This window comes from Aspergillus pseudotamarii (genome assembly GCF_009193445.1).
Source record: "Aspergillus pseudotamarii strain CBS 117625 unplaced genomic scaffold BDV38scaffold_29, whole genome shotgun sequence".
NCBI classification, from domain to species: Eukaryota; Fungi; Ascomycota; class Eurotiomycetes; order Eurotiales; family Aspergillaceae; genus Aspergillus; species Aspergillus pseudotamarii.
The window spans coordinates 240,904-263,416 of record NW_022475043.1 but is presented as its reverse complement, the minus strand read 5'-3'; the positions used below and the strand labels follow the sequence as shown (position 1 = coordinate 263,416).

Genomic DNA, 22,513 nt, shown 5'->3' with positions numbered 1-22,513 from the left:
CCTTAACGAGAGAGCTTACATTTATATACATGATTAAGAGGTGAAGAGAATATGTGATGAGGGGTATATAATAACATCACATATTACCCAAAGGCTCACAAGAGTCAAGCTGCCACATCACACTGCCGACTCGGGCAGCACCAACTACTTTATTGCTAGCCAGGTTAGCAACGAGAAAAGGTATAACTGGCGAAGACCAGCTGCGTTGTGTTGGCCAGTGTTCATCCATAGACATCACCAGCCGATGGGCAAACAAAGCAGGGAAACATGCGTTTTGCAGCTACCAGGGCATGTGCTGTAGCGGATAAGCTACCAATGCCCTGCGAAGTGCTTTACTTCAACACAAACTTCCCACGAGGCTGACGCGTGTATGAAACCAGGGAAGATCATCATAACTGCGTTTCCAGAAGATCTGCATAAGCTTCCAAGCTCGACCCGACCAGATCCACTATCGCCCAGCTTGTATTCCCTTTGAATGTCCTCGCCCATACTCGTACAATAGCAATACTGAGTTGCTTTGCCTTGTAGGGATTGGCCAGAAATTCCACATCAGGTGCGCCTGGCGGATCAACGGCCATGTCAGTCTCATCCATCATACTCTTAATCCATAAGAGCAACTTTCGCTCATGCTCTGTCAGTCTTTGTTCAGCCTGCGTCACCGGTATGGAAAGTAACCATCGACTTAGAAGAAATGCACATTCCAGGCTACAAAGGGAGTGCTGAATACTCCAGAAAAATGAATGGGTTCGCGCTACGAAGTCTATCCCGAGGCGGACCGGGATGGAAAGTGCGTGCGCAGAATGCAGTAAAGCCATGATGAGGCGCGGGCTCCGTGCTACAGGTGGAGATTCACCTAGAGCCCTGGCGATCTGGATCGGGTCCTGGGTAATGAGGCGGCGACAGGGACCTAAGTCAACATGTAACCTAATATAGGCGAGCCCGAGAAGGGCAGTCGACGTGAATGCTATTGGGCCTGCCGGGTTTTGAGGGTCAATGCTCGATTCTGGCGTGCGCTTCCACAATGCTTTCCAAGCGCTTAGAGAATTGTCTAAGGTGGACAAATCTTCCTGCCTCAGGCTGGTGCCTTGCATCATCGGTGCAGACAAACAAAGCTGGCGGGCAAAGAAGATTTGTTGAATAAGGGCATGTATGAGAATATAGTTCCCAAGCGGTGATATGGGTGTCGATGAATTTGATAGATTGGACTTGACGAATAGCTTAGCGAAGGCTTCCTGGAATGAAACTTCCGGTCCATGCCGTGAACGCATGACCCGCCGCCACTGGGTTGCGTTGTTGGCTTTCCAAACGTCGTGTGAGCATGGCATGTTTAGTTTCAGCTCTGCGTTCAGAATCAACGGGGGTATGTTGTACATGATAGAATGTAAATTAAAGAAGCAGTATACGATGAACTTTGTCCGCCTATTACCTTCTCTTCGTACCCAGTCTTCCCAGTTGTTGGGATCAGTAGGGGGTGGCTCAGTAAGTCCATGCTCTCTGACAAGTCGAGCCAACGTGCTCTGAAGAGAAAGAATTTCCCGCAATAGTTCAGGATGTCTCTCCCAAGAAGCAAACACTGTGAGCAGTAGGAAGGTCCTGATTACTTCCATGTGAGCGTCCGAATCTTGGGGTGCGTAGCCCGAGGGCGACTCGACCGGATGCGGGATATGATGCTGCTGAAACGGGCTATTGGCATTGTTGGAAGGGGTAGAGGAGCCCCTCGAACCGTGAAAGCCGGATGGTGGAGAGACAAAATTCCACGAAGGGCATTGTACTTGCTTGCTATCCCTTCTCTGTAGGCGCTGCAGAAGAATGGCTTTCGAGGCATGGAAAAGCTCGATCCCTCGATTGTTTTCAAACCGGTAATGAGATCCTGCGGCTGCTAAAGCGAGGGTGAGCTCAGGGGAGCATTTTGCGACCGATAGTGTCGGTACATGAAGGAATGGGAGGTGTTCGTTTAGTCCATTAATGTAGCCAGCGAAGAAGCGCGACAGAGCATGTCTTGATGGTGGGATAAAGCCCTTCGGGAGAATGTAAGCAAATTCCTCGAGTTTTGAGAGAAAGACTTGACGATCTGTATTCGAAATATCCCAAGCTGGACGTGGGCCTTCGTCACCAAACACAAGACGATCATCAACGTCTTGCGGCTCTGGCTGTAGAGATGGTAGCCGAGATCCAAAATTAGAAAAGGACGGTGGCTCATCGGCTGGGCCACGCGGATCGCTCATCATCTCTGCCCCAAGTCTTGCACTTTCGCGAATAGGTGGTTTTGAGTCAATTGGGATATTTGCCGTCAACATAGGTTCTTCCACCGATGAGAATACGCCAGAGTCCCAATCAGAAGAAAGACCAACGCTTTCCAAGAAGACGGTAAAGTCTTGGACGGGGTCACCTAGGTCTGTGAGATCTAGGAAAGAAGGTTCAACACCATAGTTGTCCGTGATCGCTCTCTCCGGAACCTGAGACAACGGCTGGGGAGGGCCTACGTTCTGTGAGGGTTTACGCATCGACTCGAGGCTTTCCTGCTGGCCCTCAAGAGCCACATGACTAGCAGCATGAGAGAGCAAGTTTAGATCGTACCCCCAGGATGGGTTGAAATGAGTTGTCTCGACGATTGGAGGAGCTTGGATCTGCACCTCAGGTGGGGGCTGCGGAACTGGTTGTGTTTGCACGGGAACGGCATCTGCAAGCTCTAGCATGCGCGACTCTTGGTGGGTCGGTTGTATAATGGATGACGGGGTCTGAGGGACATCATGATTGCTATTGTTTCGATGTTCACGATTGGCTGCTGCCTCCGCTGGATGAACTAGTCGCTCATGCCGTACGAGCAGGTCGCTACAGACATGTAAAGCCCCTGATTAGCGTGGAATAGTCGTGTTCGAAGAGCAAAGTGTGTTCACCTTCTTGCAAAAGATTTGGAGCATATGTCACATGAAAAGGGCTTTTCTTTTGTATCTGTAGATAAATCAATCAACACAGTGTACATCGCATAGGCAGATGCCAATTTGGGACGTCTTCAGGGTTACTCAACGTGTGCGGAGATGGCGTTGGAGATGCTCCAGACGTGCAAAAGACCTGCTGCAATATTCGCAAGACAGGGACTTCCGGTTGGCGGGAGTAGACTTCTTTCTCACTTTCCCAGGGGAAGTTCTCTCGTCCTCCATAGCGAATTGCCTTGGAATTGGAGCATTTGTCCTTTGATGGATAACCTGCGAGCGGGGAAGAAAAACTGTGGGGTTGTCATGAGGGGGTTTTGCGAGGGGGGTCACGTGGCTGCCGCGGACGTTGGACTCTTGTTGTCTGATCATCAAAGCCCTAAAGTCACCATTACCTTTTAAGTTGTCTTGACAGTCACTAGGTCAGGAGTCAGTGAAGTTTCCCGTGGAGACTGGGATACATCACCAAATTGAGCTATAGCTTCCGTGTGGTAGCTTACAGAAGAATGAAGCTTTGAACTATTTCGAGGACTGATTGAGGAGAGAGGAATAATACAATCGTGGTCGGTAGGTCTTCCTGGGTAAGGATCGGAATACTAATGGACGCAGATACACTCCGCCCTCCCCACTGGTGCGGAGATATTTGCTTTTGATACAACCTTAGCATCATACACACGCTACGTCTCCTCACTAGTGACCAGAGTTACTCCTGCCTATCTAAAGAAAAGAGGGGTTTTACTGGATTTTGTTACCGGAACTTGTTCGACATGTACATTTACCGTGTTGGCAAAATTAAAATAGTGTAACACAATGCCCTCCAAGAATGGCTGTAATTTGATTATAGTAGTTATAATAACGCAAAGGGAGGGAGAAAAAGAAATATTCTTTCAAGAGTAAACGTACAATGTACTTATATAGTTAGATTTAGAAACTACAACAGTAATGGTCAAGGGGAAAAGAAGAAAAAGAAAGAAGAAAAGATGGGGAAGAAAAGGAAAGGGAAAAAAGGGAGGAAAAAAGTAAAAAGAGGTTTCCAGCCAAGAATAGGAAATTCCCATGCTTCAAAGCCTGGATAAATGTTGGACCACAAGTAGACAGATGATTGATCCACACTAGGTACCTATTTTCATATCATATAATTCAACTATCTGTTGATGTGCATAAGTTCAGCAAGTTGTCCTTTTGAAATAAATACCTGGTCCGAATTTCTTAGCATGGCCTGATTGCTCGCCACCTTTTATAGAAGCCACTCGGGCAAAAACAAAGAAACTGGCCTTGTCTCACTAGAACGTGTCAAGAATGATAGCAACAGATTCGTGCTGGCCTTCGATTGCACACTGCTTTCAGCAGCCTTTGGATTGTATCTCGCCGCTGCCTTAGATGCTACCTCATTGTCCATTGCCTTGCCTGTACGCCTGACTCCCTGCAAATCTTCTGCTTCTACAAGTACTTAAACCAGTGTGCAACCCATGTAAATAACATCCCAGGATCTAAAAGTTTCTGCGACTGAGCCTTGCTGGACCGGCACCCCCTTCCTGCTCACCAACACGGCATCCCAGCTTATATTTGGGTCTTTGTCGCAAACGTTTGGTCGCAGGTATTTTGTCATGCTTTAGCTTGTCCTCTTTACCATTGGATCAACCATCTTTGTTTTATGCAAGAGCTTTGCTATAGCATTCGTAGGACGAGGTACCCAGGGCTCACTTGACGGAGATATCATTAGCCTAACGGAGATCATTATTACCGATCTTACACATTTACGCGCGCGAGGGGCATAGTTTGGTTGGAAAAGCACTGTATGGACTATTGGGTCAGTTGATAGGCTAGTAATAGGTGGTGCTTTCGCGGAGGCTGCTTCCTCGACTTGGTTTCTCTGAATCAATCTTCTAACCTGTGACATTGGATTGGTTATAGCTATCGCATTTCTTAAACGGACGAAGGTATCTGGATATCTATCTCAAGGATATCCCGGACTTTATTAGTTTGATACACTGCTTCCAGCATGAGCTTTCTGTTGGCCATTTCTGGGCCAACGTGATGGTCGCATGGTCGTCATGGCAGCTTATTGTACCTCTGGTGCTAAGTATACTTGGACTCACAGGCTTCGTCATCTATGAGGCTAACATACCACAGGACCCCATCCTTCGACCCATCATTTTCCAGCAGCGCACAGCCTCAGTTAACTACCTAGGAACGTGTATTCACAGTGTTTTACTATGGTGATTCTTCCACTATTTTCCACTTTACTGTCTGTTCAAAGCTATGGTGTTATCACATCAAGAGTCGCAATTTTCCGGGAGATATTCGCTGTTACCCGTGCGTAATTGTGGTAGCTGTGCTTGTTAGCAAGCGGGGTCGCGCTATCGATGGGCAAATTGGGGAGCCCGGTTCTTGAGTATGCTTGGAATGCACTTACAGTATCTGCTTAGTCCTCGCACAATGGTCCCTGAATGGTTATTCCTAAATCTGGCATCGGGTTCAACCTGGGAATGTTCTACAGCAGTCTCACTTACGGGACACAAGCCGTGGCAGAGGAGAAGGATATTACGTATGCAGCCTTCATATACAATTTCTGGTGCTCTTTTGGATAGAGCATAGGTGTCGCTATTGAAGGTGCGACCTTCGAGGCACAGTTTACCATCAAGTCGACGGCCTACCTAGCACTTGCGCGCCAAGCCTCTAGTCTTGCGCAAGAAGCAAGTGTGCTTGTTCAGATTGTTCGATATATGGATCGACATTAGGGCAGCGTGTCGTTATTATCGAGGTGTACGCACACAGTCTTGATATTGTTTGCACGGTTATGACAAGGCTGGCCTTTATTGGGCTCGTGACAGGCCTTTTGGCAAAAGGACCGGGTCCCAATAAGCAAAAATTATCAAGCAATTGCTTCATGAGGAATGCTATCCGTCCCCATATCCTCTGGTGGTTTGAATTGCGTTTGGATAGACAGAGGATCATTGTTTCTTAACAAGAGAGAGCAGGAAAAGTCCTCATGTCCTAACCTCATGCAACTCTAGGGCTAACTCAATTGGGTTTCTTTTTTCTTTCTTTCTTTTCTTTTCTTTTCTTTAGAATTATCTCACTGTTGTACTTTTTAAAGTTGACTTACACGAAAGCAGCGGGCATCTGAGATACTATCATTGTACTAAGATGTATAGTATACTATCTAGTAACTGAGATAGGTAAGCAGGGTGAAGGTCCTTGAATGGACATTACCCCTTATCAAGTGATAAGCGATTACATACCTTGAAATAGATCGCTTAATTGAAGCCCAGAAATTTGAAGATATCTACCAGTGTGGTATGGAATAAATGGCGTTCTCCGCGTCTGCTGTTGGTTTGTCATAGAACCCCACCAAAAACAACACCAGACCAATTGTACATACACCGTCTATCAGGATTAAATCCACTCTCTGACAACCCAACCGATATTAAAAATTTCTATAAAAAACGCGCCTCATAATGGAGCCAGGAGTCGTCAGCTGGTTTCACACTGGTTACTCCGATATCAGCCAGTTCGAGTAAATTCCATTGAATTATAATCTATACTTGAATTAAAAGTAACCGCATGAATGTGTAATAGCATTGTTCTTCGTGCGCACATGTGCTGCTACAGCTAGTGGCTACAGTTTCTATTTTGTTTCCATTCGGTCTGATATTCACTTCAAGTTGTAGTGCCGCTTTTACAGATCAGGAGTAGCTTGAAATTGTCACGGGTGGGTAAGCACACTAATTGCCAGATACTGGTGCGTGTGCGGAGCAGGTGATGATCGGACCTATCGGTGAACCCCATGTTCTTATCTAACGATGTATGGGATTTTGTCGTAATCAGTCAATCAATCGATGAATGGCCTGCCTGTATGGGGTACTTGACGAATATTGGAAGAAGCAGCCAGACTTATAACATCATTAGTTTCGACCAAAAGGGGTACACAAAAAGAAATAATAATGAAAGAAAAACAATTAAGCAATTGCTCGGCTATTCACCGATTGAAGGTCACAGAAACCATGGAACCAGAGTGGAAGCGACGGCGCCAACCGCCTAAGAATAGTGCATGAGTTCGATGCCGCCGCTAAACCAGGAAAGGGCAAGACGCCTAAGGCTCCAGACTCGGAAAGAGAGCAGCTGATGGCCCATTGTTTCAGATCGGGCCCTCCTGACAGCCTATCATCCGGCGCGGCGTGTTTGAGCCTTGAGGAGATTCCACACACTACGCAGGTCGCAGGAGCCCATCATTTCCCCCCTCCGATCGGGCCCAGCCAGATACTACCAGGTCTGTAACGAGACTAGACGAATTTTAGATACCAGCAAAAACTTTAAGGTGAGAAGAGCACGACAACGTGGTTGCGTTCCTCCCTCTCCACCACGTCCCCTTCGTCATCTGGTTCCCAAAGGGATCACCGGTTACTGTCCATCGCCCTTCTCCGACCCTCGAGCGCTATCCCACCTCATCTCACCTTTTCGTCCCCTCTTATCCTCCCTCCGCTAGTGGGAGCGTTATCGCTGATAACACCCGCCCCCCGATCGTGAACCTTCCACAAATTGCACTCGAACGTAGGCCTGGATGAGAGAGTTGATCCCGTGGGTTTGGTTGCGATTGACGGTGCAGTCGTTGTTGTGTTGACCTTCAGCATTGACCTTGATCGGTACGAACCAACCCAATTCCCGTGTTTTGGACCCTCATCTCGTTTTCTTCTATATTTGGAAAATCTGTGCTCTCTCTTTATCCATATCTTCGTCTGTCATACCCCTTTTAGGAATTTGATGGAGCTAATATGTACCTGGAATCCTGCAGGCTACTCTGTATCATGCATTAGACTATTCTGGACGTCTGTTGGGACTTGACGTTTCCACAACGCCGCACGAACCAATTTCTTGCCAGTTACACAGGGGGAAAGGATAAGGGGTGGCAGTTTGCCTGCAGACGTTATCTAAAGTTATCGCCGGGCGATTGGGACGAGGCGCTTAAGGTTGCTTCCCCCTTCAACCATGTTGGCAAAGACTACGTATTCTTCTCCACTGGGGATGTCCACATCCCAAACACCAACGACATCTTACCACCCTGGACCATCCCACAAAGCAATCTTTACAACGCATCAAGATGAAATGTCATTCACGAGCCCCACGGAGTCGGAATTCTCGGAGGCACAGGATGGACTTGAGGCAGTCAGGTACGTTTGTCCATGTGTTGTCGAGAGAAGGGTATTGCGGGGAGCTGACACTTCGGTAGGTCCTGGGACGAGAAGCAGGTCATAACATGGTTGCATAGCATCAAGTGTGGTCAATATGAATCCTTGTTCAAAGGTAGTTTCTGAATCCCACTGATGTTACAGCTGCGCGCTATAAACAGACGCTGACAGCATACAGCGAACAATTTCAATGGCAACAATCTTATCGAGTGTGACCAGAAGATTCTGCAAGAAATGGGTATTAAGAAAGTCGGTGATCGGGTACGCATTTTCGTCGCTATCAAGCAGCTCAGGAACAAATCGGTTGCCAACCGAAAACAAAGGAACATAGTACGTTGCTATGAATCAATTGTGTATTAGGGGCTTTGACTGATCCGATGCAGGATCAATTGGCTGCGCTTGAGTCAGCATATACACCCGCCTCATCACAACCTAGTCGTCCCTCAATTGGCCGCCAACCGACCTTGAATAATCGCCGATTCTCTCATACCGCTGATAATGCCCATGGCTACAAACCACCGTCGCGGCCAGGATCGCCCCTGCGGGCCCAACGTTATGTTGCTAGCCCGATGGAGAGCGCTCGCAAGGAACAAGGGCAAGGCTACTTCGGTCACAACTCCTCTGGTAGTTCCGGGGCCAGTCGGAACCCAGCATCCCCCAATGAGGCTCAGAAGAGCCATTTAAGACAAAACCCTAGCATTGATGGACTGACAATGGGGTCTCTTCCCCCTAACTCGCCTGTTATTCGAATAATCTATACTGGCGGACAAACAAAAGTATTGAACATCAGACTTTGCAGGTCAGCTGATGATATCATACTGTGCGTGCTCAAGAAGCTGCAACTCCCTGAGCATCAATACCGGAACTACTGCTTCTATGTGCTAGATGGCCTGGAACCAGACCCGTCGAACTGCAGGAGGCTGGCGGATCATGAGCTTATGGAGATTTGTGATAGTAACCACAAATCTGAGCGTGGCCGCCTCATACTACGGAAGATTCATGCTGGAGAGCCAGACACGGACGAGCTCCGGCGTGCCTCTCAACTCGCCATTGATGAAAGCCAAGCGACACACATCAATGCCCTGAATAGCTCAAATCCACGCACACAGTTTAAGATCCAACAACTCACCGGCGAACCCTGGCATAATATAAAACAACCGATTTCACCCATGTCTGCTCGGCATCAGAATTCGAGTGAGCATGATTTGCACATGCTGAATACGGAGCGACACGCCGTGTCTAAATTACGATCGTTCTTTGGTGCTCGACCACCTAGCGAGATGATTATCCACGAAATCACATCTTACTTCCCTAGTCACCACCGGGAAGATATTGAGAAGACCATGCGCATGTCAATTCGGAGGTCGCAGCGCCTGAGCCGTGCAGCAAGTCGATTGAGTGTTGTTAGCAATACAAGTTACGCATCCAGCTTAAGAGATGCACCCCCTATCCCCAGTATTGCTGATACCTGGCTTAATACTGGTGCCCAACCCACTCGCGCTTCGAGGCCTCTTTCAGTTTCCAAGTTCAGCCTTCCTCAAGCAACGTATAGAGATTCAATCGCGTCAAGTTCCCTTCAACCGCTTCAGGAAGAGTCCCCCATCGAGCCAAATCGCAAATCATATGTTTCTTTCGATAGTGGTTCTGACGATCCCAGTACATCTCGTCAGAGCCTTGTGGATGAGAATGCAAGTGTTGCTGCAACTGACGGAGGCTCACTCAATGAACGACTGAGCGTTTTAGTTGCCGAAGATGGTGAAGAGGAAGACGACGGTCTTAATGACTTCCTCGCTGGAAACAACTTCGCGCCTAAGAATTGGATGAAAGGCTCCTTGATTGGTGAAGGATCTTTTGGAAGTGTGTTTTTGGCCTTGCATGCGATCACTGGAGAACTTATGGCGGTCAAACAAGTTGAGATACCATCGGCAACCAAGGGCACAGAATTCGACAAACGGAAGAATAGCATGGTTACGGCACTCAAACATGAAATTGAACTCCTGCAAGGACTTCACCACCCAAATATTGTCCAGTATCTGGGTACCGCTGCTGATGACCAGTATTTGAACATTTTCTTGGAATACGTTCCCGGTGGATCTATTGCTACAATGCTCAAGCAATACAACACTTTCCAAGAGCCTTTAATCAAGAATTTTGTACGACAGATTTTGACAGGCCTCTCATACCTGCACAGCCGTGATATTATCCATCGTGACATCAAGGGCGCGAACATTCTTGTGGACAACAAAGGTGGCATCAAAATCTCGGATTTTGGTATCTCCAAACGGGTGGAAGCTTCTACAGTCCTTGGTTCCCGGGCCAGCGGCACAGGAGGTGGTCATCTACATCGACCGTCGCTGCAGGGTAGCGTATATTGGATGGCACCAGAAGTTGTTCGACAGACCGCCCACACCAAGAAGGCAGACATTTGGAGCTTAGGATGCCTGGTCGTGGAGATGTTTATAGGCGCTCACCCTTTTCCCGACTGCAGTCAGCTGCAGGCCATTTTCGCCATTGGAAGCAACAAAGCCAGACCACCTGCGCCAGAGCATGCGAGCAAGGATGCTGTTGCATTCCTGGACATGACATTCCAGGTCGACTATGAGCAACGGCCGAGTGCTGACGAGCTTTTGAAGTGTCAATTCCTCGCCACGCCAATTGCGTGAAACCAGTCCGGCTGGATGTGGAAAACGAAAAAGGGAAAAAAAAAAGAAAAAAAGAAAAAGTTGCAATGTCTGATCGAGATTGACGAATACCCCAGGCGTAAATGCCGCTAAGCATGTTGAGATTTTTTAAGATCTATGAATTTTGAATGCTTGTGCTTTAATCATCATCCTTTCGTTACTTCACCATTACTCTGACCCAGGATCGCACAGCATCCAACTTTCTGGGCTACCCCAACCAGCCAGGTCATAATTTCATTGTCGACATATAATGAAATGATGTATAGAACTGAACATAAAGTGTTCCCAATTCACGGACTTAAACTTTTAATTTGTTTTTTTTGTATATTAATAAGCGAGGTTTGATCTTGGTAGATCTGGGGGATCGTAATGATACGCATATGTTTACAGTTCGGAACTTGCAGCTTGGAGGGATATCAAGGATGCTCAATCCAGTCCGCAAGTGAGGTAGGCGACTAGTACTATGGATATTTGAACCGTCAAATGACTGATCAGAGCGGATGGGATAATGTGCAATAAAAGTTCTAATAGAATAGAGCATATTTTACATGAATTTAACGAGTCAACAAAACTTCCATGTTACATATTCAATGCCAAGAAAACGAAGATGAGAGTACAAACATTCGCTTGGGTGTACAGGACTGGCCTTCGTCAAGCGTTCCTTGATTATATCTTGCGAAATCCCTCCGAAAAGGGTATCGTCGAGGCACCTTTAGTCAACCATCTTTCCGTAGAAAGGGATACCCATGGCACTGAGGAGAAGCCGGGCATCCTTGTCCGTCTTGGCTGAGGTGTGGATGGTAATATGGCAACCGGGAATCATCTTCGGAGGGTACCTAAAGATCGAACGTACGTCAGCCAATGTCTTACGCGGTCCTATTCCGGTATTGGCGTCGTAGTAAGACTCACATATCATAGTTCACCTCAATCTCAGGGAACAGAGCTACGTTCTCGGGTTCAAGACCAAAGGTGATGTTTCCACTGCTGTCACCACTGCTACCCTTGACACCTTCCCAGTCCTTGATCCTGGGCATAACAACATCAACCAGCTTTCCGAAGAAATGCAACATATCTTCACCGCGAAGCTCCGCCTTGACCGCAACGGTATCTCTGCCTGGTGCAATACTCCAGGTGGCCACGCTGGTCTTTGATTTGAAGGTTTCCACTCGAGCATTGGAGATAGCCTGAACAGCCATTCCTGCAACATGCAACCATGACGAATTTTCCTGGGCTGCCTGCTTTACGTAACTGTGAATGGTGATCCGTTCTAGCTGGGGGACATTATTGAAATTGATCGGCTTCCGGAGAAGACGGAGGACATCACCTCCTCGGGGTCCACGGAGCGGCCTATTCTTGTGGTATGGGGAGCTATCATCCCATGAGCGAAGACGAGGGGCCTTGGGTGGTGGCTTGAAACCTGGGGGGTTGTGAACATAGCAGAGGGTGAGGATGTCGGACGCGACGGTGGACTGATATGTTTGTTCTACTCGGGGGAGAGAGAAGGGACCCGGAACGTAGAGTCGAGAAGACGGATCGGATGGCGGAGGGGGCTGGTGAGGGTGTAGAGGACCACGATCATATTTGGGAGAACGGAATTGATAACTGGAAGTGAACGGTTAGAGACCATTATTGACCGGGGGGTTTGATCCGGATCGCAGTAGGGTCGAGGTAAACTCACCGACTCCGTGGCAATTGCTTCTTCCGTGTCTTGGTCCTTGCAATTGGATCGAACGATTTTACAGTAGCCTCAGGAAGTGTTGTCGAAGACAGAGAAGTCGCCGATTCAAGCTCATTGAGGTCGGCCGGCGCGGCCTTCGACGAGGCTTGGTCGGAGACATTGCGCCGCAAGCAGAAGCCCTGTGGACGAGCGGTAGGCACAAATGCCCGTGGAAATGACCTTGCCAGGTATCTTGATGGCTCACTGGCAGCCATTGTGATCTACAAGGGACGTTGTCGCTGTAGACTAGTTCAAGACTGGGCATCCCAAAAATTGTTTTCCGGATCGGAGACAACCTCGAGTTCGGGACAAGATCACGTGGTCAGGATATAGCTGCCTGAACGGTCTGGCGGCTAATTCAGGCAACAAACAAAAGCTCAAGGCAGCGGGAGGACCCACATGTGATCAGCTTCAATCATCCCCGCGCCAAATCCAGCAAGCTAGGCATCCATAACTTTAGATCGCTGCCGATCCGGTGCCAAAGTCATGGGTTATTGGCTTTAGGGCTTCACAGCACTTTTGCTTCCCTAGACCGACCGCTGTCGCCTGCTGGATCTGGCGCTCCACTCGAATAACTCTTGTGCCACCACATGTGATGTCACTGGCCGATTTCAGCTGAAGCCTAGTATACGCAGCTTCCTCGACTCGCATCAGATTTCAGTCATCAGAAGAACTAGACACATGATATGTCTGGCAACATTACTTGCTCCTGCACGCTTCATGGAAACTTTGGAGCCTGAACTAATACTTCCTCCATGTCGACGTATATCTAACCCTCATTCCACGACACCTGTCTCCTCTTCTGAACCCTAATCAGCGAAAACCACATTACATCGTACAAAATGAGCGGCATTCACAGGTTTCTTACTAGGCGCGAGCGAAATAGCAGAGATGGAAAGAAAGATGAGGTACACTACAACCCGAGATCGCTTAAAAGAAGTCTTCTATAAACCTAGCTTCGCTAATATTGCTTTCTCTCAGTCTTCGAATATTCTTTCCCGTCCTCTTTTCCGTGGCTTCTTTTCGTCGACCCAAGCGCCAGTAGATACAGATGAGGAACAAAAGAAGGTGAGAAAGGTAGCTTCTAGGTGCATGACCTATACAGTGGAGCTTATGAAAGCAGGTCAAAGTCCTTGAGCGTCGCATTGCGCAGCTCGGTATCACCAATCTTAAAGAGGAACACTTCGGTTACGCTCTACAATCATCACATGCACAGGGCGATGTGGACAGAGCGTTTGACTTGCTGCTACTTCTCGAGGATTCTATAGAAGGAATCATAAGGGGATATACGCCAAGTACGAAGCTCCTAGGAGCCGAGAACCGACAAGGAGTCACCTGCTATTTAGACGCACTTCTTTTTGCGATGTTTGCTCGATTAGATTGTTTTGAGGCCATCCTATACAAATCCTTCAACGACGAGCCTCGTCGAAAACTTGTCATACTATTAAGGCTCTGGGTCAACATGCTGCGGTCAGGAAAACTTATAACAACGGATATTGTACGTGCTCTGTGTCTTGTTACGCTGCGATAGGAAGAGACACTGACGGAATGCTTGAAGACCAAACACCTGCAGGACGCACTAGCTGAGTGTGGCTGGGAAGATGCTGCCAGGCTACGCCAGCAGGACACGTCGGAAGCATTCACGTTTATTACAGGAACGCTGGAGTTGCCCCTCCTTACCCTAAAAATGGACATCTATCATACAGGAAAAGAAGATGCGAGCGATGACCACAAGTTTGTCAATGAAAGGTTATTAGAGGTTGCGATACCAGAGCCACATGATGGAAGCACTGTCACACTCGAGGAATGTTTGGAGTCGTACTTCAACAACCGGATAGAAGTGAAACGACACCTTGAACGACGTAACACCGTGGGATCCACTAAATCAGTAGACTCACTATCGAAGGGTTTCACGACTCACGTCGAGACAGTGGAGATTAGTCCATCCCCCTCGACATCCCCAACAACCCTATCGCCTCCTCGACTTGATGAAGTGACCCCAATCACGTCGGTGACAGAATCAAGTGGCTCTAACACGCCTAAACCCAGGCGAAGCAGCATCGTTCAAGAACGTTTTATTCCTAGCCCAGAAGGCGATGGAAACGTGACATCACAACGAAGAGGCTCATATCGGAAAGAAGTCATGATGCCCGCATGGCAGTTCTTTAGTTTGATACGTAAGACCTACTATTATGCTTTGTATATTTGCGGGTGTTAACATCGATCTAGCTTGGTATACGGATAATACGCCGACCAATGATGCACAGGTAGCAGCACATTTCTCGTCAAAACGACCAATACTCGGCATGTGCCTAAAGCGTTATTCTATGTCACCAAACGGTAAAGCCATCCGACTTAATACCTTCATTGATATACCAACAGAGATTGGACTACCCCATTTTATCCAAGATGATAACTTGGATGAAGAGGGCCCGATATACGGGAATTTTAAGCTGTCCTTGCAGGCAATGATTTGCCATAGAGGCAGCTCGGTTGACTCAGGGCATTACATTGCTATTGTCAGGGGCACCAGTGCTGGTGCTCCCCCGACTAGCTCTCATAGCTCGGAGACAGCTTTTTCGGATACCCCCCAATATTGGATGCGATTTGATGACTTGGCCGCGGAGCGTGTTACTTTAGTTGATATTGAGCGAGCCCTGAAGCATGAGTCGCCGTATCTTTTATTTTACCAAATCTTACCGGTCAATGAAGATGCTGCGGCGGTCAATTTGCCAGACACGGCACCTTCTTCTGAGATCTCGGATGATGTTCAGGAAATAGATACTTCAGCAATATCCCAGAAGTTAAGCACTTCGGGGAATGATCTTCCTGAAAGTTGCCGTACGGAGGGACTCCGCTCGAACAGGCCGAGCTTTGAAATCACCGCCCCGGATAATGCAGAAATCCTGTCCCTGGGACAGAATGACAGAAAACATAGTGTGGCCTTTTCCGACGCAGTGGAGTCGAATGCCTCTGGAGGACTACAGGTAGGAACTGTTCCATCGACGTCACCGAGACTTGTCCCAAAAGACGACGATAGAGGAAGGAATTCCTTCTCGTTTTCTCGGCATACCTCAAGGAACCGGAGAAGCGCACCTGGCAGCCGTGCAGGAAGTCAAACTAGCGAAAGCAGAATTAGTGCTACATTCTCACGTTTTACCGGCCGACGCAGCAGGGATAAGGTCAACAGCGATGGCTTCTCGATTGAGGATGATGAGTTTACCGTTGAGAATATGCCACCAGGCGAGGGAGCTATGTCGGCAAGCAGTGAAACCAACGAGAAAAGTCCTACACGCGGAAAGGACAGTACCAAGAGCAAAGGGAAGTCCAAGGAGAAATCTAGGGAGAAGCGTGGGCGAAAGCTAGAGCGGGAGTGCTCTATAATGTGAACGATGACTCTTTGACACTTTCATGATTGATGTTTTCCATGATCCCACACTTCTAGAGAGAGGCACTTGATACCCAGCCACTTGTCTTATTATTTATCTCAGTCATGCAAGTTCGGGACGGTGTTACTGTGTATAGACTACGAGTGAATGCATTAGAAATAGATGGTAGGAGTGGGATTCTGTATGGTAGGAAGCCTGTGTGTGGTGCGGTGCATTGTTTTTATCCATGGTAGACTGGTCCACAGTAGGTAACTGGAACGTGTTATAATGAATGCTTCATTACAGAGTATGATAGAACAAGAACTGTTCATGCCTTAGGCAAACAGAGTCATGCCAAGGCATCAACGGCTGTCTAGCTTCCCCATCCCGCCCTATCGGTATCAATCGGTCAGCTAACAGCTTGACACAAGCTCCTTTAGCAACCCCTCGACCCTCTCTTTCGGGGAACCCGCTATGATATAGCGCCTTTTGTCACCATTTGCGCATCATGGCGCTGGATGCATCAAACGGTTATGTTGCTCCCAGCAACTTAACTGAAACCCCCGACTCCGCACTCTTCGATGTCCGACGTGTTCAGCTTCAGTTCCCGCTCGCTGCGGATTTCGTCGCTGCGCAAGTTGCGAATAATGTACTTATCCTGGCTCTCGCAACCAATCGTATTCTTAGAATTGATTTGGAAGCTCCCGAAGATATAGACGGTATGTAGTGCCCTGTGACTTGCTGAATCTCCGAGTTCCCGCCTGGCTGCGATATTAATTCGACCGTTCTAGACATTGACCTTCCAAAGAAATCCTCGGAAATAGGAGTTATTCGTCGCATGTTCCTGGACCCTTCCGCATCCCACTTAATAATTACCACCACCCTTGGCGAGAACTACTATCTTCACACCCAGTCGAGGCAACCCAAGCCGCTGTCGCGGTTGAAGGGAGTTTCAATTGAGAGTATCGCCTGGAACCCATCGCTTCCGACCGCTTCTACAAGGGAGATACTTTTAGGAACTACCGATGGACATATATATGAGGCTTATATCGAGCCCTCCACCGAGTTCTACCGCCGCGAGGAGAGATACGTCACCGCTGTGTATAAAGTGCCGGAGGCGTCGCCGGTGACAGGACTTTGGGCAGAGTTGGTTCATACGCAGTCGGAGCAGAGGCGCGTTTTGGTCACGACCCATGGAAAGTTGACATATTTCCTAGGGCGGACAGGAAGACATGGAAGAGAAGGTGGAGGCTCCATATATGCCGATCTCTTCCAACGAGAAACACCATTAGTACATGAGACCCAAAAAGCCTCAAACGCTGCGCCTTCAACCCTGGCCATATCACCAAGCGTTGCAGATGGTAACCCTGCGAAGGAGTTTGCCTGGCTTAGTTCTCATGGTGTATATCATGGCCAGCTTCCTTACTCTTCTGAGAAAATGAACCAACCATTTGAGAGTGCGAATATGCTAGCGCGGTCATTCTTCCCAGCTACTGAATCTGCACGAGGAGGTAAAAGGCTTATTCAGAACCCTATTACTGCTATGACGCTTTCGCAGTGGCATATTCTAGCCCTTGTTGAGGGTAGGATTATTGCCGTGAACCGCATGAACGAAGAGATTGTTTATGACCAGGCTGTATTGGAACCGGGACAGAGTACGCTAGGTCTCTTGGCAGATTCTACACAAAATACCTACTGGTTGTTCACGAACCAAGAAATCTTCGAGATCGCAGTCGAGGACGAGGACAGAGATATCTGGAAGGTGTTTCTGCAGAAACAGATGTTTGATGAAGCCCTCCATTATGCACGCTCCAACGCACAAAAGGATGCCGTTTCCACTGCTTCAGGCGACTTTCTTGCCAGCAAAGGACGTTATCAGGAGGCAGCCAAAGTCTGGGGTAAGAGTAGCAAGGGGTTCGAGGAGGTTTGTTTGACTCTGATTAATGGCGGGGAGCACGACGCTTTGCGGAAATACCTTCTTGGCCAATTATCAACCTACAAAAAATCATCGTCAATGCAGCGGATAATGGTTGCAGGCTGGTTGGTAGAGGTTTTCATGACCAAATTGAACTCCTTGGACGACAACATAGCCACCAGCGCGGAAGTGGCGGAGGGAACAAGCACCGAAGATATCAAAGGCCAACTCTGTAGTGTCCGTTCTGAGTTCCAGGAGTTCGTCACTAAGTATAAGGCGGACCTCGATAAGAAGACGGTGTACGGCATAATCAGTAGTCACGGTCGGGAAGAGGAACTGCTATATTTCGCCACGGCCGTCAGCGATCACAACTATGTGCTTTCCTACTGGATCCAACGCGAGAAATGGCCAGAAGCTTTGAATGTTCTCCAGAGACAAAGTGACCCTGACGTGTTCTACAAATACAGCAGTGTGCTTATGACCCATGCAGCTACTGGTTTGGTCGATATCTTGATGCGGCAGACGAACCTTGAACCCGAGAAACTGATACCTGCTCTGTTGAACTACAATAAAATGTCAAATGTTCCGCTTAACCAGAACCAAGCTGTCCGGTACCTCAATTTTATCATTGTCAACCACCCGAAACCATCACCTGCAGTGCATAACACACTCATTTCAATACATGCTTCGAGTCTCTCCTCCTCGGAAGCAGGGCTCTTAACCTATCTTCAGTCACAAGCTTCATCTCCACCCCCGTATGATGCCGATTTTGCCCTTCGTCTTTGTATCCAGCACCAGCGCTTTCAGTCATGCATCCATATCTACAGCGCTATGGGACAGTATCTCCAAGCAGTAGAGCTGGCTCTGCAGCATGAAGATATTGAGCTAGCAGCTATCATTGCTGACAGACCGGAAGGGAACGATAAGCTTCGGAAGAAATTATGGCTTCTCGTGGCCGAGAAGAAGATCCAACAACCTGGAACCGGCATTAAGGACGCTATTGAGTTCCTTCGTCGATGCGAACTCCTCCGCATCGAAGACTTGATTCCGTTCTTTCCAGACTTCGTTGTCATCGATGATTTCAAAGATGAGATATGCAATGCTCTGGAAGATTACTCTCGTCATATTGACGCCCTGCGTCAGGAAATGGATAACTCAGCACATACAGCGCGACAGATCCGATCCGAAATTGCGGCTCTGGATATGCGCTACGCTATCGTCGAACCCGGAGAAAAGTGTTGGCTTTGTTCACTACCAGTTCTGAGTCGCCAATTCTTCGTTTTCCCATGCCAACACGCCTTCCATAGCGACTGTTTGGGAAAGGAAGTACTCGAGGGAGCCGGTGGCAAAAAGAAGTATATACGGGATCTGCAAGCGCAGCTAAACAAAAGCGACATAAGTTCATCTCGACGGGAGGAGATTGTCAAAGAACTAGATGGGTTGATAGCAGAAGCTTGGTAAATTACCTCCCTCTTTCCTACCAAACAAGAAGAGCATTGTGCAGCTGACTCATAGATAGTATCCTCTGCGGAGACCATGCGCTCAAACATATCGATAAACCATTCATAGCGGCCTCTGACGCGGCAGACGACTGGGCATTGTGAGAGCAAGGATTACATGCCACTCCCACTTCGCTTGTGCCGCTATCGTTTTATTAATGACTTTAATCCTGGAGCGTTTCTCTTTCCGATCTGACGAGAGTCGTTCCAACGACTTCCGTATGAAAGGATACGATATGTTTATACCATTTGCCTTACAAGTTGTTAGAATATATCCCACCCCAATCCAGACGTTCTCATATACGTACGTAACCTAGACATTGACATTGAACATTACCCAATATTCTATATGAGTAAAAGAAAAGCAGACGATAGTTTACATAGAAACCAAATAACCACCCAAACCTATCATATCCAAGACAGTAAACCATCAACAAAATTCGAACGAAAAAGAAAAAAGGGGGGAATGGTAGTAATCATAAAAGCCTCAAAAGTTCCAAATCCTTGGCAACGGCAGGACTAAAAGGCGCACAGTCTTCCAAGAACTGCAGCATTTCCTGGCTCCAGCGCTCCCAGTCCGGGGGGAGCGTACTCCGCAGCCGGGCGTCAGGGGAGTGGGAGATACAATAGAAAAGGAGGACCTGGCCGAAGAATCTACATCGAATCAGTTTGGATAGTTCACCATGATGAACCTGGACGTTGCTCGAGAAGAGCTAGGGCAGGGAAATGGAGGCATACTGAGAACAAAAGGCAAATTTGATCGGAATACAACTTTTCATGTTTTGAAAGATGCCGCCGACGACGGGCCAGTTCATGGCGTTTTGGAGGCCGCTGCGAACTTGTTCGAGGTCGTCTTCTGAGAGGGAGGCGGGGATACGAAGGGCTTTGTAGAGGTATGGACGACCGATGTGGAATTTGGCGATCTTGAAGCGGCCGCGGAGCATTGCTTCTGAGACGGCGGTTGCTGGGGAGAGGGGACGGTTAGGGTCTAGAGGGAGGGGGGAGATGGGTGTTGACGGAGATGTAATGGGGGTTGTGGTGGTTGCGTTGTTGGCGTTCGCTGGGGTGGTTGTGTGGGTATCTTGGAATTGGATGGCAGGTGGGAGGTTGAGACGCCATTGCTCGAGTTGGTGGTGGAGCTCTGCGTTGATAGCTGGAAGTGGGAAGGTCCCTGAGTCGGCTGTGTATGTGTTGTTTGCACTGTTAGTTTTGATATTGGATTCAGTGGGGGATGGAGTGATAGGTGGCTTACAGTAGAAGTACAATGAGTGGCGGATGCGAGTGAGGATGATGCGGTGGGCGACCTGCGCGAGGAAATGGTATTGGAAGAAGGAGTCGTCTAGCTCTTGCAAGGAGGATCGAGGCGGTACCAAGCCCACAGTTTCGAAGGTGATGAATTTTGGAATGGGCACAAATTCCTCGAGCCGGGCGAGGCCACTGGGAGGGAGATGCAGTTCTTGCACTAGGATGGTCTCGTTCATTAAGCAGTTCCAGTATACGCGGGATTTCATGTCACCCTCCCATTCATCGAAATTGACGTCGTGGCTAGAGATATTGGTTAGCAAAGCGCAGAGTGATAATAAAGCCGATGGACTCACTTGGTCAGCATTTGGAGACAGCACGTAGCAGCGCGGTGAATCATAGCCCACGCATCCATCGGACGGAGGATTTGGCTGTAATAGACACTATTTATCTGATTAGCCAATAACCTGGGATGGTAAAGAAAGGGGTCGCGTACGATGACAACATATAAAATTGACAACTCTGGAGGTCGTTATCGCACATCAAGAAACCAATGCGTCGACGTGCCTCATTGAAAAAACGTAGGCCCAACGGCTCCTCATGGATCACCGCCATCCAATCTGGCGGTTCAAAACGATTGCTCCGGGTACCGGGTAGTGGATAATTCCCTTCTTGATGAGCTTGAACAGCATGACAGCCCAACGCTAGAATATTTAGGACTAGGCAGCTTTCTATTGTGTAGCCGAATCCGCTCTCAATTGCTGCCCAGATCGTGAAGGCAAAGTAGAAATTCTTATCCATAATTGGTGTAAAAGGATTGAAGGTGGCAAAAAAAGCATCGGAAAGACCTTTAATCATTGCCAGCGGAAGTGCCTCTAACCAGTCATCACCAGCCTGTGGAGGATATGGACAAATGTACATGGGGAGCTGAGGTCTTTTGGCCTCCATGTCGATAACGTAGTTCTTCCCTAGTCTTTCATGGGCTTCAAGTAGTCTCTTGGGAAGGATATCCCGGGCCCCTGGCCAGAGAATCACCCCATGCTGACTGAAGGAGATTGAGATTAGTCCGTTTGAGTTTGTCGCTTTCTGATGTTCGTCAAATTCAAAATCGTCGTGTTCTATAGCGTCGGGAGTAAGGCCCTGTGCCAGGGGGTTCGTAACAGACGTTCGAACATTGATACCCTGACTGCTGCGGCCTGGGGTGCTCGTATCTAATGGGCTATCAATAGTTCGAGGAATGGGCCTCTGACGTGACTGTAAATCATTACAGATGGAAGACGGAAGAGTTTCTAGTTTGGTCTCCATTCTATGGAGAGTGCTCATGATCAAACTGAGCGAATGGTCTCGCCTGTGGCATGTTAGTGAAAAAGCAATTGGTAAAGAATACGTTATAGAAGTTACATACTTGGACGACTTGCGTTCATTGTAGACGCACTCTAGACCGAGGGACTTGCACAGACCACATTTTGGACGGGATTCGTCGCATCGGGTCTTTTTGAGCCTGCATGTTTCGCATGCCTATTGTACGGGTTAAAAGTTGGAACATAATGTCACAGCTAGAGATGTCAAGGAAGACCTACTACTGTGGCAATAAAATTCCGAGGCTTTTTGCCAGAGCCTGCCGACTGTGGCTGATCTTGCGTTGGTGAGAGCAGGTCATTGATAGGTAATAAACCATTATGACTGTTATCGATATGCTCCGGCGGCTGCGAGCCACCGGGAGAGAATGACTCTTGGTACGAGCGCTTGCTCATTGTGCATGATTGGGCAGGAGGAATAGCCTCAGCCGGGATTACCGCAGGAAACTTGGATGCCAGTTCATAATTTCAACGCCAGAGATGAATCTGATATCGCGATCTTTTCCTATGATTGACTGATTCATTGGATTTCTGCCGGAGTGGAGGCGCCGAACTCCGACGGGCCAATCACCGGAGGGTCATGTGATGTTATCAATGCTTATCGTTATTTT

The 22,513-nt window shown here is 48.2% G+C and overlaps 7 protein-coding genes across 7 annotated transcripts; 3 read left to right on the top strand and 4 right to left on the bottom strand.

The window, feature by feature from the left end:
• Window positions 1-63: 63 nt before the first annotated feature.
• On the bottom strand, window positions 64-3,207 carry BDV38DRAFT_293178 (FTFMHR domain-containing protein). The gene is made up of 3 exons (XM_032062191.1): window positions 3,029-3,207; window positions 2,898-2,952; window positions 64-2,832 (listed from the first exon to the last, which is right to left on the bottom strand). The coding sequence occupies exons 1-3, from the start codon at window positions 3,159-3,161 to the stop codon at window positions 390-392; spliced, it is 2,631 nt and encodes an 876-aa protein (XP_031913254.1). The 5' UTR covers window positions 3,162-3,207; the 3' UTR covers window positions 64-389.
• A 569-nt stretch (window positions 3,208-3,776) lies between these two features.
• BDV38DRAFT_247427 (uncharacterized protein) lies at window positions 3,777-4,059 on the bottom strand. The gene has a single exon (XM_032054661.1). It carries the CDS (start codon window positions 3,989-3,991, stop codon window positions 3,821-3,823), a length of 171 nt encoding a protein of 56 aa, XP_031913253.1. The 5' UTR covers window positions 3,992-4,059; the 3' UTR covers window positions 3,777-3,820.
• A 3,774-nt stretch (window positions 4,060-7,833) lies between these two features.
• BDV38DRAFT_90894 (STE11 family mitogen-activated protein kinase kinase kinase) lies at window positions 7,834-11,282 on the top strand. The gene is made up of 4 exons (XM_032064120.1): window positions 7,834-8,104; window positions 8,164-8,237; window positions 8,301-8,452; window positions 8,506-11,282. The coding sequence occupies exons 1-4, from the start codon at window positions 7,923-7,925 to the stop codon at window positions 10,783-10,785; spliced, it is 2,688 nt and encodes an 895-aa protein (XP_031913252.1). The 5' UTR covers window positions 7,834-7,922; the 3' UTR covers window positions 10,786-11,282.
• Window positions 11,283-11,515: 233 nt separating this feature from the next.
• On the bottom strand, window positions 11,516-12,735 carry BDV38DRAFT_283300 (mitochondrial 54S ribosomal protein uL5m; the record flags this gene model as incomplete). The annotated part of the gene is made up of 3 exons (XM_032060019.1): window positions 11,516-11,639; window positions 11,713-12,405; window positions 12,482-12,735. The coding sequence occupies 3 exons, from the start codon at window positions 12,733-12,735 to the stop codon at window positions 11,516-11,518; spliced, it is 1,071 nt and encodes a 356-aa protein (XP_031913251.1).
• Window positions 12,736-13,267: 532 nt separating this feature from the next.
• BDV38DRAFT_90846 (ubiquitin C-terminal hydrolase family protein) lies at window positions 13,268-16,153 on the top strand. Its single transcript, XM_032064117.1, has 5 exons — window positions 13,268-13,428; window positions 13,502-13,588; window positions 13,644-14,018; window positions 14,079-14,697; window positions 14,750-16,153. Exons 1-5 carry the CDS (start codon window positions 13,363-13,365, stop codon window positions 15,907-15,909), a joined length of 2,307 nt encoding a protein of 768 aa, XP_031913250.1. The 5' UTR covers window positions 13,268-13,362; the 3' UTR covers window positions 15,910-16,153.
• Window positions 16,154-19,711, top strand: BDV38DRAFT_90860 (vacuolar protein sorting protein DigA). The gene is made up of 3 exons (XM_032064118.1): window positions 16,154-16,607; window positions 16,680-19,260; window positions 19,323-19,711. Exons 1-3 carry the CDS (start codon window positions 16,397-16,399, stop codon window positions 19,405-19,407), a joined length of 2,877 nt encoding a protein of 958 aa, XP_031913249.1. The 5' UTR covers window positions 16,154-16,396; the 3' UTR covers window positions 19,408-19,711.
• Window positions 19,522-22,380, bottom strand: BDV38DRAFT_90863 (putative C6 finger domain protein). Its single transcript, XM_032064119.1, has 7 exons — window positions 22,125-22,380; window positions 21,950-22,062; window positions 21,041-21,892; window positions 20,901-20,987; window positions 20,555-20,847; window positions 20,041-20,482; window positions 19,522-19,956 (listed from the first exon to the last, which is right to left on the bottom strand). The coding sequence occupies exons 1-7, from the start codon at window positions 22,296-22,298 to the stop codon at window positions 19,779-19,781; spliced, it is 2,139 nt and encodes a 712-aa protein (XP_031913248.1). The 5' UTR covers window positions 22,299-22,380; the 3' UTR covers window positions 19,522-19,778.
• Between the last annotated feature and the right edge of the window lie 133 nt (window positions 22,381-22,513).

Coding starts and splice junctions, on each gene's coding strand:
- BDV38DRAFT_293178 (XM_032062191.1), bottom strand. CDS start 3,161: ATGGAGGACGAGAGAACTTCCCCTGGGAAAGTGAGAAAGAAGTCTACT. Junction 2,953..3,028: donor CCAACGCCATCTCCGCACAC/GTTGAGTAACCC, acceptor ATTTATCTACAG/ATACAAAAGAAAAGCCCTTT. Junction 2,833..2,897: donor TCCAAATCTTTTGCAAGAAG/GTGAACACACTT, acceptor ACATGTCTGTAG/CGACCTGCTCGTACGGCATG.
- BDV38DRAFT_247427 (XM_032054661.1), bottom strand. CDS start 3,991: ATGGGAATTTCCTATTCTTGGCTGGAAACCTCTTTTTACTTTTTTCCT.
- BDV38DRAFT_90894 (XM_032064120.1), top strand. CDS start 7,923: ATGTTGGCAAAGACTACGTATTCTTCTCCACTGGGGATGTCCACATCC. Junction 8,238..8,300: donor ATATGAATCCTTGTTCAAAG/GTAGTTTCTGAA, acceptor GACAGCATACAG/CGAACAATTTCAATGGCAAC. Junction 8,453..8,505: donor ACCGAAAACAAAGGAACATA/GTACGTTGCTAT, acceptor GATCCGATGCAG/GATCAATTGGCTGCGCTTGA.
- BDV38DRAFT_90846 (XM_032064117.1), top strand. CDS start 13,363: ATGAGCGGCATTCACAGGTTTCTTACTAGGCGCGAGCGAAATAGCAGA. Junction 13,589..13,643: donor CAGATGAGGAACAAAAGAAG/GTGAGAAAGGTA, acceptor TTATGAAAGCAG/GTCAAAGTCCTTGAGCGTCG. Junction 14,698..14,749: donor GCAGTTCTTTAGTTTGATAC/GTAAGACCTACT, acceptor ACATCGATCTAG/CTTGGTATACGGATAATACG.
- BDV38DRAFT_90860 (XM_032064118.1), top strand. CDS start 16,397: ATGGCGCTGGATGCATCAAACGGTTATGTTGCTCCCAGCAACTTAACT. Junction 16,608..16,679: donor AGCTCCCGAAGATATAGACG/GTATGTAGTGCC, acceptor CGACCGTTCTAG/ACATTGACCTTCCAAAGAAA. Junction 19,261..19,322: donor GGGTTGATAGCAGAAGCTTG/GTAAATTACCTC, acceptor ACTCATAGATAG/TATCCTCTGCGGAGACCATG.
- BDV38DRAFT_90863 (XM_032064119.1), bottom strand. CDS start 22,298: ATGAGCAAGCGCTCGTACCAAGAGTCATTCTCTCCCGGTGGCTCGCAG. Junction 21,893..21,949: donor AATGAACGCAAGTCGTCCAA/GTATGTAACTTC, acceptor AACATGCCACAG/GCGAGACCATTCGCTCAGTT. Junction 19,957..20,040: donor AAATTTGCCTTTTGTTCTCA/GTATGCCTCCAT, acceptor GATTCGATGTAG/ATTCTTCGGCCAGGTCCTCC.